The sequence below is a fragment of the Canis lupus genome, chromosome 6 (genome assembly GCF_048164855.1).
Source record: "Canis lupus baileyi chromosome 6, mCanLup2.hap1, whole genome shotgun sequence".
NCBI classification, from domain to species: domain Eukaryota; kingdom Metazoa; phylum Chordata; class Mammalia; order Carnivora; family Canidae; genus Canis; species Canis lupus.
This window is the reverse complement of record NC_132843.1, coordinates 27809706-27823889: the sequence shown is the minus strand read 5'-3', so window position 1 is coordinate 27823889 and position 14184 is coordinate 27809706. Positions and strand designations below refer to the sequence as shown.

General features: G+C 43.8%; 1 protein-coding gene and 1 pseudogene across 14 annotated transcripts in view; both read right to left on the bottom strand.

Annotated features, from left to right (window-relative positions):
• The window catches only part of FHOD3 (formin homology 2 domain containing 3), a 463300-nt gene that overhangs the window by 171754 nt on the left and 277362 nt on the right, over nucleotides 1–14184 (bottom strand). For all 14 annotated transcript variants that reach the window (XM_072829309.1, XM_072829316.1, XM_072829312.1 and 11 more), the window contains exon 7: nucleotides 3078–3189. In XM_072829309.1, coding sequence (XP_072685410.1) covers nucleotides 3078–3189 — 112 coding nt within the window. The remainder of the gene's footprint in view (nucleotides 1–3077; nucleotides 3190–14184) is intronic.
• Nucleotides 10208–10287, bottom strand: LOC140636168 (U4 spliceosomal RNA; annotated as a pseudogene).

Here is a 14184-nt window from a genome sequence, read left to right as displayed (position 1 = left end):
CCAGACACTAGCACCAGTTCACCTTTCCATACCAACCCCTGAGCAAATGTACCAATTGCCTGATTCAAATAGGGCATATTTAATTTTCCTTAATTCAGTTATTAGTCCCTATGATGGACTTAGACTCCTCAGCTTTTATCTCTGCTCATACCTGGCCTACTCCTGGCCAAAGGACAAACCATCCCCACTTCCAGACTCCCACTCCCACACTCCTTCTGGTTAACCCCCACACAGCATGCGTAATATTTATAAAGCAACTGGAGGAATTTGTTCTGGACTTCATCTGCTGTAGGTGGTGGTGATTTTTCAGGACTCATAGCTTATTTGTTGGTTTTCTCTGCTAATTTAAAAAAATCTGACAGTTTTCATTGTCCAAAAGAATGCCTTTCTATTTAAAACAAAACAAAACCCAGTCTATAGCATGCCCATTCTCCACCCAACACCATAGAGGAATGGATCTGAAGCCACTTTGAGGAGTAAAATTGATGGCTTATTTATAAACTTGTGCACAAACGGACATGCTCAGTTGGCCCTCAGTCACCTCTGACACCTCTGTCTAGCACTTCCCCCAGCTGAGAGGGGAGTGAAGAGTTGCTTCTAAACCTGCCAGGTGGAAACACACCTGGGAGTCACGGTGCTCTCTGCAGAGCACCATGACATATTTAGATGTTTAATTCCATCATAGAGCTCAGGAACAATTTTACTAGCAGGCAAATAGGATGATGTTATATGTACGCATTAAAAAATCACGGCCAAGACCACACATGTCCATAGAGGAACATGCTACTGAACCACGTGATATGCTATGTCTGAGTTTTTCCATTAGTATTGCTTTTTTTCAGTTGCTAGCTCTCAGTAGCAGACAGATGGCAGTAGCTGCCAAGAATTAAGAAATTTTATAGGCTAAACCACCAAGCTAAGAAAACCATCTATTAGCTACCTTTTTTTTTTTTTTTTTTTTTTTTACAAATTGGATAAAGATGACCATCATAGTGTCTTGAAGGAGACACTGAAGACAACAGAGAGCCTCTGGCTGGGTTGGTAGATGGGGGCTTAGACGTAGGTACCAAGCCCTGGATTATCTCAGGTTCATTTCTGTACCCGCAACTCCACCAACAAACCCTTCAGAGAATGTGAAGTCCAAGGAAGGAAGCTCTAAACTCCCAACTCAATGAAGCCAAAGAGGGACCCCCAAGGCCGTGAAAAGGCTTATCCCTTAAATACAGCCTCGATGAGAAGGACCCATGGGTTATTTGAAATTTAGGGCAGGAAAACAAGGAGTCCATTAACTGTCCTAAAGTAATCCCTGGAGTTGGGGGATGGAGTATGATCTGAGGACCAATAAAAGGGTCTGCCTTGCTGTCTTCCCATACACCCACCTCTGACCCTAAACTTCATTAATTGGCTTTGGAAACACAAACCCCGGTTTCTGAGCCACTGACTACCTTCATTAAGGATTCTCAGCTGGCCCCATAATCTGCTCTTGGCCATAAGAGATTTAAAATCTGGCACCAGATGGAAACATGCTATGGTAGAAAGAAAAAAAACAAGCCTGCCCTGGTCTGTGACCCATGTTCCAGATTCACAGTCTCTGTCCACACATGAGAGTTTGTCTCTCTCACACCCACCCACCCCCATGCACAGGCCTAGAGTTACCTCCAGCCTACGATCCATCATGCCTGGTGCTGACATTTGCCTGTGCATTCATGGAAAAGGTATGGGAGCTCAATTTATGGCCTTGGATGGCTTTCATTAACTTATATTCAAACTATTGAATTAATAAGTGAGCTACTTTCCTTCACCTTTGATGCAGCACTGAAAGGTGGGTCTCTGAGCAATGCTGAGTCAGAGATACAAATAGTTGGAATCGAAGAGTGCTATTAGGCCTCTTGTCCTTGACAGTTGTACTTGGCTTAGTGTGTGCACAGAAACATATACATGAAACTGTAAGGAAATATACCAACATGTTAATAATTATTTCTGTCTGGTGAGATTGGAGGTGGTGATTCATTATAATCTCCTTTATACTTTCTTTCTATAGAGAGAATGAGTGTTGTAAAAAGAAAAATAAATGTTATCAAGGTTTTTGATATCAAGGCTTTTCTCTGGGTCTTTGTGGGGACGATCATAGTAATAATAATGTCCTACCAGAAAAGAGGTCCAAACGTTTTTTTTAAGAGGACAAAATCAAAAGCCCCTAACATTTTAACTTTGGGCTTTACAGTATTACAGGGGCCACACGCTAAGCCAAATCCAAAGTCCTTCTTTTCATCAAGTGCATATGGAAGGCCTGCCTGCCTACTGCCCAGCTCAGTGCTGGGACACCAAGAAGAGAGCCAAAGACTCTGCCACCATCTGGCAGGGCACACACTCATCAGAAATGTCAATGACAACAACATATGGGCTCTGAGTGCATGTGACTAGCCCAAGATAGGGAAGGGGCAGTGGGAGCCAGGTGGGAGGTGGGGGCGGCAAGTAGACAGGGGTTGGATGGTGAAGGATGAATTGCAGGGTTTGGACCTAATTCTGTGGGCCTTGGGAAGCCACCAGCAGGGAAACGATGTGACCAAATTTTTGTTTTAAAAGAATCTCCCAATAGCAGAGGTGAGGGTCGCACTTCAGGGACGTAATGCCAGGTGACAGATGGAGAGGGCCCCCAGTAGGAGGACATGAGATGAAAGGAAAAAAAAGAAGAACATTCTGAGAGTCAGAGCCAAAAAAGCTTGTGTGAGAGAAGGGGAGAAAGGAGCCAGGGTGACCTGGACAAAATGGGAAAGGGGAGGAGGAGCTGGTTCTATGGGTTCAGTGGAGGGGACTGAGAACAGGGCATAAACACAAGCTCAGAGTCTGACCTGTCCTGGGTAAGGCCATGAATACTTTCCCTTTCATAGCTAAATCCATGTTCAATCCCTGATCTTTGTATACTCACAATTCTAAAAAATATGTTTTCTGCAGTGGGGAGTCCACACAAATGGAATTCTGTTCATTCTCAATTCTGTTATGAACATGTTAAAAATGGAAACCTGCCTAGAGTAGACATGTCTACCTTGATGAAATAGTGGGTGGGGACCACTTACCCCTTTTGGTGTCGACAGCAGAGACAGCTTGAATCAGAAGAGGTGCATTTGACTCCGAGTACTCCACAAAGACGAGCAGCAGCTTCAGGGCTGTCTTCACCACCAGCCGGAACTGCCCAGAAAAGAGAAAAGCATCATGTAGCTGTGGACGGTCTGTGTACACCTGAAGGCAGGCTGGCACTCAGTGCTGGCTTTGGCCAGGAGAACTCGGCAAGCACATAGATTCCTTTGCCAGATGCCTCAGAAACAGGAATTGATATTATCCCCATTGCACAGATTAGGAAACTGAGGCACAGACTATCCTGCCCACAGCCAGAAATAGAACCAGAATTCGATCCCAAGGCCTCTGGGTCCAGAGCTCACACCCTGCAGCCTCTCAGCAAACAAGATAGCACTTGCCACGTTGGTTGATTCATTTTATCCCAGACTAGAACACTGTGAGATAGGAACAATCACAATCCTCCTTTTTCTGGTAAGGAAGTAGGCACAGCGGGGTGAAGGACTTACCCAGAGCCAAACCACTGAACTGAGGCAAGCAGGAATCTGAACCAAGTCCCATCCTGCTAGGCCCAGGGCACAGCATTTGTAAGGAGCCACACACAGCCCTGGGGCCTTCCATCACACAAGCCACAGGTTACCTGCCCAGAGAAATTCCCAAGCTTCCCAGCTGAAGCTTAGCTGGCCCTGGGGGCTACCTGTGGCAGTCTTGGGTGGGGGTTCCAGGTCACCCCTCCCCCCATCCCCCCAAAAGCTGCTGCCACAACTCATTACCTATAGTGTCCCTTCCCTGAGCCCCATCTTCCAAGAAACTCTTTTTAAATTTTATTTAAATTCAATTTGCCAACATATAGTATTAACACCCAGGGCTCACTCATCTCACCCAAGAACTTCTTTCTAAAGAAACTTACCCACCAGCTCTCTCCTGTAAATGGGTTCAAATCATGCATCTAAGAAATAAGGAGCCTGCCCCAGGCTACCCAGCCCAGCCCCAGCAATTTGCTTAGCAATGCCCCACCCCCACAGAGAGTAACACTTTCAAGGGGAGGGGGGCTTATCTGCATCATGTCTGCAGGACCAGGAACTGCATTTGGCACGGAGTGGGCTCTGTGATGTTTGCTCACTGAATGAATGAATCAGTTCATGACCAGTCAATGCACGACCCCTCAACTCTATCACCTTCGTTGTAAAGAATCAGCTCCAGGATCTCCATTTGCAGCCCAAGGAAGACCCAGGGCCTCCTGAAGGCAACAGCTCACATCAAAATACTAGGGATAGGGACACATGTAGATTTTATAAGAAACTTGGAGCCTAAAGCATTCCTCACTATTCCAGAGTGAATAGTGTAAAAACACCACCTGTATCAAGTTACTTCCCCAAAGTCAGGCAAACACCTCTACTCTCTCGACCCTTCTCCTCGGGCATACTTCCCTGATTCTTCTCCTTGATTCCACATCTCTCTCCAGCCAGTGTCTTGGTTCTCAACTCCCCTTTATAGGAAAACTTCTCAAAAGGACTGCCACTCGCTCCACTTCCTCACTTTCTACAGACTCCTCAACCCAATCTGATAGGGTTTCCATCACCACCGTGCAAATGACATTTCTCTTGTTAGGGTTGCCAACAGCCTCCATATTGTCAAATCCAATAGTTATTTCTTCACTCGTTTCAATCCCCAACAGCATATGACACAACTGCTTCCTCCAAGAATGGTTTCCTGTCACCATGGCTGACCCCAGTCTCCAACCTGAGTGGCCACTCCTTTGCTGGCTCCTTCTAGGGTACTCAATCTTTAGGTGGGGGAAGGCTGCAGAGTCCACTCTGCATTCTTTCTTTCTCTTTCTGTACACTCTAAGTGAGTCCATTCAGTCTCTTGGTTTTACATTCTATCTGTGACTCAGTGCAAACTGTTGCACCCCAGGCCTGACCAAACTCCTGGGCTCTGACAGCCCCCTGACCCCGGACATGGCTACTCATATGCTAACAGCACCTCAAATTCAGGTGGTCAAAAGAGAACCCTTCATCTCACATGGGCTCACTCCATCCCACCTACCATTCCAGCCTGTTCCCTCCACTCAGCATGTCAGCCACACACAAAGTGGCTGGTGGGGACTTTTCTCACCCCATTCCCACAACAGATCCATCCACCAGCGTGGTCAGAGCTTCCCTCAAGAAAGCCTCTTCAGTACTTCCAGACTTGTTCCCACCTCCCCCTATGTCCATTCTACAAACTGTAGCCAGAGTGACCACTGTACCCTCAACCTCCCTTCACGGCCCCCCGAGCCCAGGATGGAACCCACTCCCACAGGCGTTACGTCCTGGCTCAGCTGTCACTGTCCTTCTGCCCAGTGTGTTCCCACCATCTACCTCTCTGCCATCACATGACTGTGTTTTCAACCTACCAAAGCTCGTTCACAGCTCAAGGCTTCTCAGTGGCTATTCCCTGCCTAGAAACAGTCACCACAGGACTGGCCTTTTATCATTCTTCAGATGTGAGAAATTTTCCCTCATGGGAAGTGCCTTCCTAACCACTTCACCCAAAGGGGCCTCTTGGTCACTCTCATATCAATGCCTTATACTCCTCACATCCTTTATCATGACCTGAAATTGCTACACCTGACATTCCTCTACTGCCCCCAACGAGAACATTAGTCACCTGGCAGCAGAGGTGTTTTATCTGACACACCAGAAACAGCATCTGTCCCAGAGCCGATGATCAGTCAGGAAGGCATCTGAGGCTTGTTCCCCAAATGCACCCCCTCACATCAGCAGAGGGTGCCATCTCAGCCCCAGCTGCCATCCCCCTAGTCCTCAGCAAAGCTGGGGCCCCTCCACAATCACACTGAGGACCAGCAGTGCCTTGGGCCTCTGTTCTCACCGTTATGTTCCTTACCACACTGAAAACGGAATTCTTTAGAAGGCTTTGAACTCTTTAGAGGGTTTCTACCTGTATAACTTGGGTCCTGCATTCAGTCCTCTGCTCCCAGAAGAGGAACACACTGAATCCCAGAGTACTTTTTTAAACCACAAGGTTGGGGGTAGAAGGGAAAGGCAAGGCATAATGAACTGTTCTATCTTTGTATGTTTAGGGCTGTAGACAGTTCTTCAAGTAAATAAAACAACCTAGCAAGCCCAGGCAACTTCCTCAGTGGGCGGACTATTATTGAGTAGATTAAGCCTTCCCAGTGCCTTCCTGGGCAAGATCCTGGCTGCTGCCCACCCGGCTACCCGCATGCGCTGGTCTCAGGAAGCGGGGGGGGGAGTGTGTGCCTGTCTCACCAACGTCCCTCCTGAACATCTCTGTGGTCACAGATCTTAGCCAACACAGTCCCAGGGACCCAGAACCCCTTTCGCCATTCTCCTTCATTAAACTAATTTATAACAAACAAACACTGTTTTCTAGCAAAGTCTTTTTTTTTTATCGGTCTCAACATGTCTGTTCATGTCTGCTTCTCCTTTGCTGTAAACGCTCTGTTTGGAGCTCTTTTGGCATTATATTTTTATTTAAAAAAAATTCCAAACTCTTCTGATTCATGATTTTAGGCTTCTATTGAGTCTAAGTTTACATTTAGGTGCCTTTGGAAGCCTCCCTATGTAAAATTAATAAACATGTTCAATAGTTAAACCACTTTTGAAAAAGGGGCAGAATGTGAATTTATGGAAATGCATGATACTAATTGCAAGCATGTCCTAACTAATCACCAAATATGTCCAGCAGGACTCCTCCCCAGAAATACCTTATTAGCATTACTGTAGAGACTTGAAAGTAATAACAGCACATTACTTTAAAAGGTTTCTGCATCAACCTTTATTTATCCAGAAATCATTTAATTTGATGCCCACAAGTATCTGGAATGTAGTCAAAACCCTCCAAAGCCTTGGAACAGCCACAGTGGAGGCCACACACCCATTCCTCCAAGTCCAAACATGCTACTGATCTCAAAGCTCTTAAAAACCCACACTTGGTGCCACTGTGCTGATCTTAGACACATTCTAATAGGAATAGCTATGGCGATTGCCAGCCCGCATCCACTGGAAAGGGACACACCACAGGAGGGTGACAGACAGGTGAGGCAGGCCCAGCATGGCAGCTAGAGCAAGGACCACAAATGACAAAGGTGGGAGCAAGCTACTCAGGAGCCAGCATACACACCACAGTGTGGCTCAGCAACTGAAGGGGCCCCTCAAAGCCACGAGGCAGTGTCCCTCCAATTTGAACTGTTGGGTTTTCGGCTCTGCCTGCTACTCCCTTATGTTCTAACGACAGGTTTCACCTACAGTGACTTACAGGCTCAAACATTTGCCCATCTGTCTAACACTGAAGGGAAGTCAGTAAGAATTGATTTTCATTCTGAAGGTACATGGATCATGTGAGAAGGTAAGAGCAAACAGTCATAAAACAGTTAAAGGAGTCAGTCTCAGAAGTGGTGGCTCAGAGACAAATGGCAACTTCCTCACACCTAGAGGTTCTGAGTGGCCACCTGCTAAGGCTACTCCAGAAGAAATTCAGAACCTGGACGGTGGTGGAATGGCTGATTCTGTTTAAGATCCTTCCCATCCCAAGATGCTGAGCTGCTTCTTTCAACAACATTTGAGTGCTTTCCAGATGCCCAGCCCCCAACAAGGTTCTATGAAAGGATAACAAAGTCATGGCCTTCAAGGAGATGGTCCTCTTGCTGTTGAGAGAGGACTCAGAACCCCTCCACACCACACAGCTGAGTGTTATCTGTGCTGGAAGCCCTGAGGGCCAGGTGACTGAGGACAGAGAGCACCAGCCAGAAGACAGCCTTGAAAGTGGAGAGGGAGAGTCAGTAGAACCAACTTGGAGCTGATCCAGCTGCCTGTGGGCTTCCATGGAAGAGAAGAGCTATGTGATAACTTTTGAGTTCATGCTCCCATAAATAATCCCACTTCCTTAGGGATAGGGGAAACACGTGGGGGGTCTAGATTCAGTCTTTGAGCTACACGTTACCTACTTTTTATGTAATTACATTCTAGGGAATACTGGTATTCTATTTTAACACTGGTCCATTATAATAAATTATGCTTTATATTGCTTTAAAACATGTAGCTAAATCACAGTATTTAACAGGACTCTGAGACAACCCCTTTGTTATAAAGGCAGGAGAAGAACGTGCAGCCAGCTGTGAACTGTGTTTCTCTTAAGTATTTAGTGCCTGTTGGGGACGCCTGGCTGAGCTTCACTTTCTGCTGCAACTATCATTTTGCACTCCATTCTTACTCAGCACAAAAGAGAGGCCATGAGCCTTCAGAGGAACAGAGATGCCTTTTGACCTAGGGATGTGACATTTGTCAGGTCAAGCCTCGGTTCGGGGACTTAGCCTCTGGATTCCATCAACCACTTGGGGATCCAGTGTCACCTCCATGCCAGGGAGGCTGAGCCTGAGGGAGGGGTGGCACGATACTGTCAGCATAGAACTTTGCCTTTCTTTCTTTCTTTCTTTCTTTTTTTTTTTTTTTTTTTTTTTTTAATTTTCTAGGCCGACCCACAGAGAGTGTGTGGAGTCGGCTGGTACAGAACTCAGGTATCTGGGTTTTAGATAAAATGTAACTTCCAGATGTATGGAAAAGGAATACAAGCCAGTTTCTCAATAATTTTGCACATTAGAGCAAACTGGAACTCCTTTCACGTTTTATTGTACTTAGAGAAACACAAGAACTATACTTAGAAGGTCAAATATGCTGCTTATTAAGTAGAAATAAAAGTATTCCAAAAAAAAAAAAAATCTCCAAATTCCTACTCTGCTTCTAAAAATTCAACAACCATAAAAAGAAAACAATTTCCAAGCCTCGGGATTTAAATTACAAAGGAGTTAGAAAAACATGCTTTATTCTATTTGTTTCATTTTCTGCTAAAAAAGCATAAATATATGTTCTAGAAGTGGATGCTGGTTATTAAACCTGAATTAGAAATTGGTAAGATAACTTATAGAGCTTTGTCACACTGTTTCCCAGCTTACCATACTGAAAATATACTGAATATTTTAACAACAAAGAGTTAAGCAACTTAAGACACTTTCAAGACCTTCTCATTTAAGCACTTTATTCCAATGACATATCCTTAAGCTCAGAATTCCTAGCCAGAAGCTCAGAATAGGCCCTAAAGCCTTTGTAACTGGTTATTAAACAGTCTAACAGATACCCTAAACCCTGAATCTATCCCCTTTTAAGATGCTGTCTGCAAAATGAGATGGGTCTAGTCAGAAATAAAGTGTGGACCCAAATATATTACCTGAGTATAGAACTTGGGGCTGTGGCTTTGCAGGTATCTGGCAAGGGGCAAGGTGCACAGAGGCCAGGGTTGGCACATCTGCCAGGACAGGAAGTTACCTACACCAAGTCCACATGCTATGCCCTCAGGTCCTGATGGCCTATCTGCTTATGACCTAATGGAATTTGCAGAAAGGGAACCAAACTACATTTGTGATTCATGTAGTAGCCAAGTGTGAGTTTAGGAACCCCTTAAGTGTTTACTAGTTAGTGGAGAGGAAATCTTGCAGAACAGAACATACAGCAGAGTATTCAGAAATCATTAAGTATCAAAATAATTTTTAAAAATGCTACAAATGAACGTTTTCTTTCTATTCAGATAAAATTCTGGGGCTTGGGACACCCGGGTGGCTCAGTGGTTGAGTGTCTGCCTTTGGCTCAAGTCGTGATCTCTGGGTCCTGGGATCAAGTCCTGCATTGGGCCCCCCACAGGGAGCCCGCTTCTCCCTATGCCTGTGCCTCTGCCTCTGTGTGTCTCTCATGAATAAGTAAAAATAAAATCTTTAAAGAAAAGTTCTGGGGCTTAGCAGGAGGTTTCTTTAAAGAACAATGGATAAAAGTGGGCAAGGCCAGAAAATACCCATTTTGCTACCTTTTCCTCAGGATATTCAATGTAATTATGAGGAGTTGGTTGATAATAGGTAACACAGATCCACTCTGTTATTGACTAAGGAATACCAAAAACTCTGCACTAAACTACTGACTTAAATAACACCCTGGTAATATTTGCAAAATGAAGGAGGGAAATCAACAAGGTTGGGTACTTACTTGTCCAGTTACTGACAGACATCTCCATTCTCAGATACAAAGTCTCATGTTCTAGAAGGCTATTTAACTTGTCACACAAATAATTTCTGTTTTCAGTTAGCAATAATCACGCCTTGGATAAGCCTCATTGGCTACGATACTGCCACTGCACAAAGCTGCACACAACTACTTTCTGAAGAAAGTCAAAGGAAAACACCAACTCTGATCTGATTCTTTCTACTATACTATGAGGAGCCCCACCTTTCCCTCTGGTGCAAAAACTTAAACCTTAGGGAAATGAGACAAATACGTTCTTATGAGCTATAATCAAGGTTAAAGAATGTTCCTAAGTAAATAATCAGCCCTGGAAAATAACAGAGGACAACGAAGCCTGAGGAATGGCAAATGTGAATTAGCAAGAGTTTGACAGCTAACTCACATCTCCTTAGAGTGGGTGGAGGAGGGCTGGCAGATGAGCCCTGGCAGGTGGAAAAAGGCTACAGGAACTGGGTTACCAGCACTGGCAAAGGCAATCTTGAGCCTGCAGGGCCACTCCCCCCATGGCTCCCAGAAGCCTACGCTTTGTCCAGTTCTCCTGCCCATCCAACACTCATAGAGCGTCACTTGCTGAAGAACAGCACACTGGCCCCTTCAGGGTCTCTTCTTCCTTATTAGAACCACCCATTCCTAGCCTCTTCAGCTACTAGAACACAGCTGCTAGTCCTCAGCCAAATGCCCTAACAGGACAGAGGGTCAAAGTGTCAGTTCCCCCACTCCACTTTTTCTCTTGTTCACGGAGATCTTGCCAATGTAAATTAGTAAGCTACTATTCTGAGAGTTATCGTTCCTACTGCAAACCAGCTCCCTGAAGCTGATCATCTCAGAGTGGATTGAAGAAGCTGATGCCCAGACCTGTGGCTGGAGAGCCATCCTGGACCATAGGGTCCTCTCAGCATACTGGCTCCTCTAAGATCTGGCTTGAATCTCTGGTCTCTCCCCCTGACATCTTCCTAAAATAATCATGAGTGAAACTATTTCTTTTTTTTAATAATAAATTTATTTTTTATTGGTGTTCAATTTGCCAACATACAGAATAACACCCAGTGCTCATCCCGTCAAGTGGCCCCCTCAGTGCCCGTCACCCATTCACCCCCACCCCCCGCCCTCCTCCCCTTCCACCTTTTTTTCTTTTTCTTCCACTGAGATTATCCTCATATGGGGTATCTGAGAGATCACACAGAGAATTAGTTTTCTGGTTGTATGTAGCCAAGTAACCAGCAGGACAGTGATAGCCCTTTGTACCCACCATCTCTCTAACACAAATATGACTTGAACATGCCATTACAACTCGTAGAATTTTTTATTTTTTTATTTTTATTTTTTTCTTTTAAAGATTTATTTATTTATGATAGACATAGGGAGAGCGAGAGAGAGAGAGAGAGAGAGAGAGAGAGGCAGAGACATAGGAGGAGGGAGAAGCAGGCTCCATGCCGGGAGCCCGATGTGGGACTCGATCCCCAGGACTCCAGGATCGCGTCCTGGGCCAAAGGCAGGCGCTAAACCACTGAGCCACCCAGGGATCCCCCGTAGAATTTTTTAAATCTTAAAAATGAAACAATGATAAACATAGAAAAATATCCAAACACAACCTCATTCACTAAATATGTTTTCATCAAGTTAATAACAAAGCTCTTCATATCGAAACAATTTGATTAATATGAGAAATCAAATTTTCTATGACTATTACATAGGTTTTAATATGCTTTAGGGTAATAACAAAGGAAAATGCAATGTAGAGTCAACTATGTAAGAAAGATTCCAAAGATTAGAAGAAAATGTACAAAGTTAATGTTTAAATCTATATAGAAGTATTTCAGGTGATTTTCACTTTTTTCGTATTTCAAAAGTTTTATACAGAGAAGTTTTTTATACAAAAAAAAAAATTGAAAGTTTTAAAAACTCCAAGTTCCCAACCCTATCAAGAAACTAAGCAATCAATAGAACCAGACAGATTTAACTCAATGTTGCAACTCTATAAATCACAATGATCAATATGTTAAAAATTGTGGTGGAAAAGGTGGACAATGTGCATGAACAGATGAGAAAGCATCAGATGGAAATGCTAGAAATAAAAAGCATTGTAAAAGAGATGAAGAATGTATTTCAGAACCTCATCAGGAAGACTCACATAGCTGAGCAAAGAAGCAGGTAAGTTGATAAGTCTACAGAAATTGCCCAAAAAGCAACAAAGGAAAAGAGAGTGAGTCAGTTTTAACCATGCAAAGCATATTTTTATGTCAATCACAGGCAATATTTTTAAGCCTAAAACTCCCCCTTCTTGGACAGAAGCCAGAGACACAAGAACATTTCAACAAGCATCCTACTGAAGGTAAAATGATTCTAATGAAGGCACACAATCTCAATTTCCTCATGTGAAGATCCAAAGATGCAGAGATTAAAAACCTTGGAAAATTATGTACCTCAAACAATAGTACATCTGATGAACCCCTAGAGTGAGAAGAGGAATTCAGATAATGACTTCTCAACATGGCAATTCAATTTCAGTTTTTACATTTAAACATGTTAATTAATACAATCCCTCATCATTCTAATAAGAATAGGTGAGCATATTTGCTGTTCTGAGAATTTACAATACAGGCGCCTCAAACAATGCAAAGTTAATGTCCCAATTTTCAGAAAAAGGATTACAGATGAAGTAGAAAATTGATATCCCACACTTTATTAAATCCTTGATTGATCCCTGGCAATATGCTCCAAAGGCTTCCTGGATGAAAGTCTTATAAGCACTTAGAAAAGAGGGAAACACCTGGAACCAGCAGTTTCCAGGTGAGCAAGTTCTAGCAAGCTGAGCATATCTCCCTTTTTTAAACAGGAAGTTGGTAGAAATTGTGGGAAGAGATGTTAGCTCACAACACCAGGCACAATAATTAGTGTTTTACATATTCTTCACCATTATTATCATCCCCATTTTATAGATAATTAGCCCCATCTTATAGATGAAAAAATAGTCCGCCCAAAGGATCACACAGGTGTATTTGGTCTCCGAGCTCTGCAATTAACAGCAGATGCAGCAAACCTTGACTTTTGGCCTTAGAACTCAACGAAGAAACAAGACTCGATGATCAGAATTGGGTGCCTTCCCCCTAACTGCAACAAAATGGCCTTAAAATGACTGATGAGTGTCAACCTGCAAGCTTTATTCACTGGCTTATTCATTCCTTGCCTATGTTGACATTTTGGTTAATGAAAGAGCAGATCTGCTTATTAAATTTATGTTAAGCAAAACTAGAATTAACAGTTAATGTGATGAATGGACAAGCAAAATGCAAAATAATCTTGAGTCCAGAACTCTGACCTGGTATTAGTGGGAACGAATGCAAAGTCCTGCATTTAGGTGTGAATCAATCACAGAGATGCAAAATGGAAGAAACTGGCAAATATGGATGTATAAAAACAAAACAAACAACTCCTGGGAAGTTTAGTCCATTATCAGTCTGATTTGAGCCAGCACCCAGAGCTGCTGCTGAGAAGCCTAATGAATTGAAAGGGGATTTGTGGAAGAATGACGCTGTATCCAGCATGATGAGGAATTGCAAATTAGGTCACCAAGGACTATCTGTGGAAACCATCAAGCTTGGCTTGGACAAGATGACATGTTAACGGCCTTTGGACAAGATGACATGTTAACGGCCTTTAAATACTCAAAGAGCTTCCAGGGGGATATGAGGGTGTGTTGCTCCAAAAAGCAGTACATAGTGTTTGGTTAATGTCAAAGAGGTGGATGCAGGTTCCAGGAAGGAAGGAAGGAAGGAAGGAAGGCTTCCCACAGACTCCAGGATCCAACAATGGCTCTCCCTCTGCCTCTAGAAATGTCAAGAAGGTAGCTGGTGAATGTCAGATAACAAGACCTTGCCATCTCTTCAAGGCCAGGATTGTTTTATGTTCTGTAATTCAAAAAGAGCTTCAGACTCACTCACATGTGGGGCATTTCTGAATGGATCACACAGCAGTGACATGACTATGACCTGAGACCAAAAGTCTCACTGAATCTCCT